Source organism: Cyprinodon variegatus, unplaced genomic scaffold (assembly GCF_000732505.1).
Source record: "Cyprinodon variegatus isolate N-32 unplaced genomic scaffold, C_variegatus-1.0 Scaffold106, whole genome shotgun sequence".
NCBI classification, from domain to species: Eukaryota; Metazoa; Chordata; class Actinopteri; order Cyprinodontiformes; family Cyprinodontidae; genus Cyprinodon; species Cyprinodon variegatus.
The window spans coordinates 794,070-796,852 of NW_015150559.1; the positions used below are offsets into that span (position 1 = coordinate 794,070).

The window sequence follows — 2,783 nt, forward strand, 5'->3', positions numbered from 1 at the left end:
GAAAGCACTGTAAACTTCATTTTAAGGATTTTTACTTAGGGTACCTTGATTTTTGTTAATAACAGTATCTTTAATATTCTTTTTAACACATGGTCAGCAAATTTTGAGGCTTTGAAATTCAAATCAGTCACTGACTTTATAGTGATTTGGTCCATGTTGTTTGTGTGTGTTTTTTTTTAAAGAAATAATGCCACCTCTTATTTTTCACCTGGAAATGTAAGTTTAAAAAAAAAAAAGTATTTTAAGTTGAATAATGTTGATTAACAGGCTGGAGCTGGAGTTGCCCATCGGACCCTGCTGTATGGCCAGGCAGTGATGTTTTTACACTCCTTCAGTGGCATGGTGAGTTTTAACTGATCCTGCCAACACACAGTTGAAACCAAATATTTACACATTTTTGAAAAAACATCCATGTTGATATATAGTTTGACTTTATAATACATTTTTTGTACATTACCTCAGTTAGGATTGGGAAAATGATTTGTACTTTCTAATGTTTTAGACTAGACAAACTTAGACTTTTACAAACTTTATTGTCATTTTGTATGCACAGAGTATATACAAAACGAAATTTCGTTGTATACAGATTAAAACAGTGTATTATTATTACAGTTGTAATAAATAAGCATTATTAATATAAAGTGCAGCAGTAATCAGAATGTAAAAAAAGTAACGAGAAAAAAGAAACCAGTTTAAATAATGGTGCAAATGGGCATTAATATGAAAAACTTTCAGTGCAGTGCAAAAATAAATATGTTGTAAAATACAATAAATATGGTGCAAAATGCAATGTTTTCTGAAATGCCTCATAACAATTTTGTTTTTGTTTCATACATCTTTGAAATATTGATATATACATTTTGATATGCATTTTTTATATTTCCCTTCCAGTATCTTTGCTGCCTGTCTTCATCCCAGACTTCACCTGACAAACTGGCATTTGATGTTGGTCTGCAAGAGAATAAAGCTGGTAAATAATTTATTTATCTACTGTATTCAACCTGATCTGTTTTATTTATCATAGTCCTTTTTGTGGCCCTTAGCTGTGAGTGAAGTGTTTTTTATTTTGAAGTTTCTTCTCATCTAAATTCTGCTCATGGCTCAGGTGAGGCATGTTGGTGGACTGTCCATCCAGCTTCCAGGCAGAGGTCAGAGGGCGAGAAGGTGCGTGTTGGAGATGACCTTATACTGGTTAGTGTGTCCTCTGAGAGATATCTGGTGAGTAAAGGAAGGGGTTTATTTTTTTTATACTGATTTTTTTGTATCGGTTATTGAAGTGTCACCCAGTAACAGAAATAATACAATTAAACATTAGATTTTTGTGTCTATGATGTTTTGTTTAGTCTAAATTGTGTTCTTAGTCTTACTCGTATTCTTGAGAAACTAAAATCTGTTAAATGTACATTGAGTTGAAGCAGAAGCTGCCTTAGTGTCTTCCTGATGAGGTGTTTTGCATAATTGCTTATGATAACAGTTATTGCAGCATAAAAATCAGAGAAAGTTGTGTTTACATCTGATGAGCGCATTTTTCATATTCTCTTTTTTCCCCCCCAGCATCTGTCCTTTGGAACTGTGTCAGACAACCAAAGCCTAAGTGGCAGTTTAATCGTCAGCGCCTCCTTCCAGCAGACTCTGTGGAGTGTTGCTCCCATCTGTTCTGGAGGTGCCATTGCTCAAGGCAAGTTTCCTCTCTTTTTGTTCTCTAAGCATGTTGATAAACATTTTTTTTTTTTTGCATTATAAAGCTCAGCTGTAAAATGTGTTTAAAGAGGCTTTGAATGAAAGCAAGGCAAGACTCTACAATGTAACACTTTATATGAAAAGGAAAGAAATACAATAAAAAGGAAAAAAATAAAAACAAACATAAAAAATATCAAGCACCCTCAGTAAAAATAAACACACATTTTAGATATTAAACTCTCAGTTCTTAGAAAAAAAGAGAAACATTTGTAGAAGACATGAACAAAAGATTATTTAGAAATATAGCATTTAAATTTTACATAAAGTCCAGCCTGTGGTAAAAAGCTCTATAAATGTGGCTGGTTTAGCGTTGGTAGGGTTTTTTGTGTGTTGGTTGTCTTGTTTTTTGTTTCTGAGAGTGTATATGGTTGTCCCTGTATTTTTTAGCTGGTGAGGACAGTTCTCTGGAAATATACTAATTTTGGTGGACTTATAGGTAGGCTTTGCTTTACTTGTGGGGACCAAGGACTGGTCTCCATGAGAAGTTATCCTCTTTTAGAGGCAATTAGGTTTAGGTTTAGGTGTGCATAGCAGTCAAGTCTCTTGTTTTAGCTGTGAAACTACTATATTTCACCACCTTTACCGCCATCCTCTCGTTTTAATTTTCCCGTAAATTTCCTGTTTTAATGTTTTATAAAATTCTGTGGAGCAAAAAAGCAGTATGCGCTGTTTGCGGTGCATAGGCATAACTATAACTCCTGTTTGGAGCAGTGGCGCTGTAAAGGAAGTTAGGGGCTCAATACGGGAACCCAAAGAGGAAGAAGGAGAAAGATTTTGCTGCGGTGAAAAACTTCTCCAAGTTGTTTTAGGTAGACGGTAGGTAAATAAGGCTTAGTAGCTTAAGCTTCTGCGGGGAGGCTTGTATACATTAAAATAAGCTTAAGCTACTAAACGTAAAAGAGTAGGTTACTGTATTAACCAAATTAACCGATAATACCAAAAAATATGATGTTGCTAGGGGTTATTTTATTGTTTAGGCAATTGTCAAATTAAATAGACAGTTAATCATTAAATTTTTGACCAATCATTAAATTGGTCAAAAA

The 2,783-nt window shown here is 34.1% G+C and overlaps 1 protein-coding gene across 1 annotated transcript in view; it reads left to right on the forward strand.

The window, feature by feature from the left end:
• LOC107084672 (ryanodine receptor 2-like) overlaps window positions 1-2,783 on the forward strand; it is a 99,917-nt gene that overhangs the window by 4,443 nt on the left and 92,691 nt on the right. Inside the window, exons 4-7 of the mRNA XM_015374604.1 lie at window positions 268-342; window positions 892-970; window positions 1,106-1,218; window positions 1,555-1,678. Coding sequence (XP_015230090.1) covers window positions 268-342; window positions 892-970; window positions 1,106-1,218; window positions 1,555-1,678 — 391 coding nt within the window. The remainder of the gene's footprint in view (window positions 1-267; window positions 343-891; window positions 971-1,105; window positions 1,219-1,554; window positions 1,679-2,783) is intronic.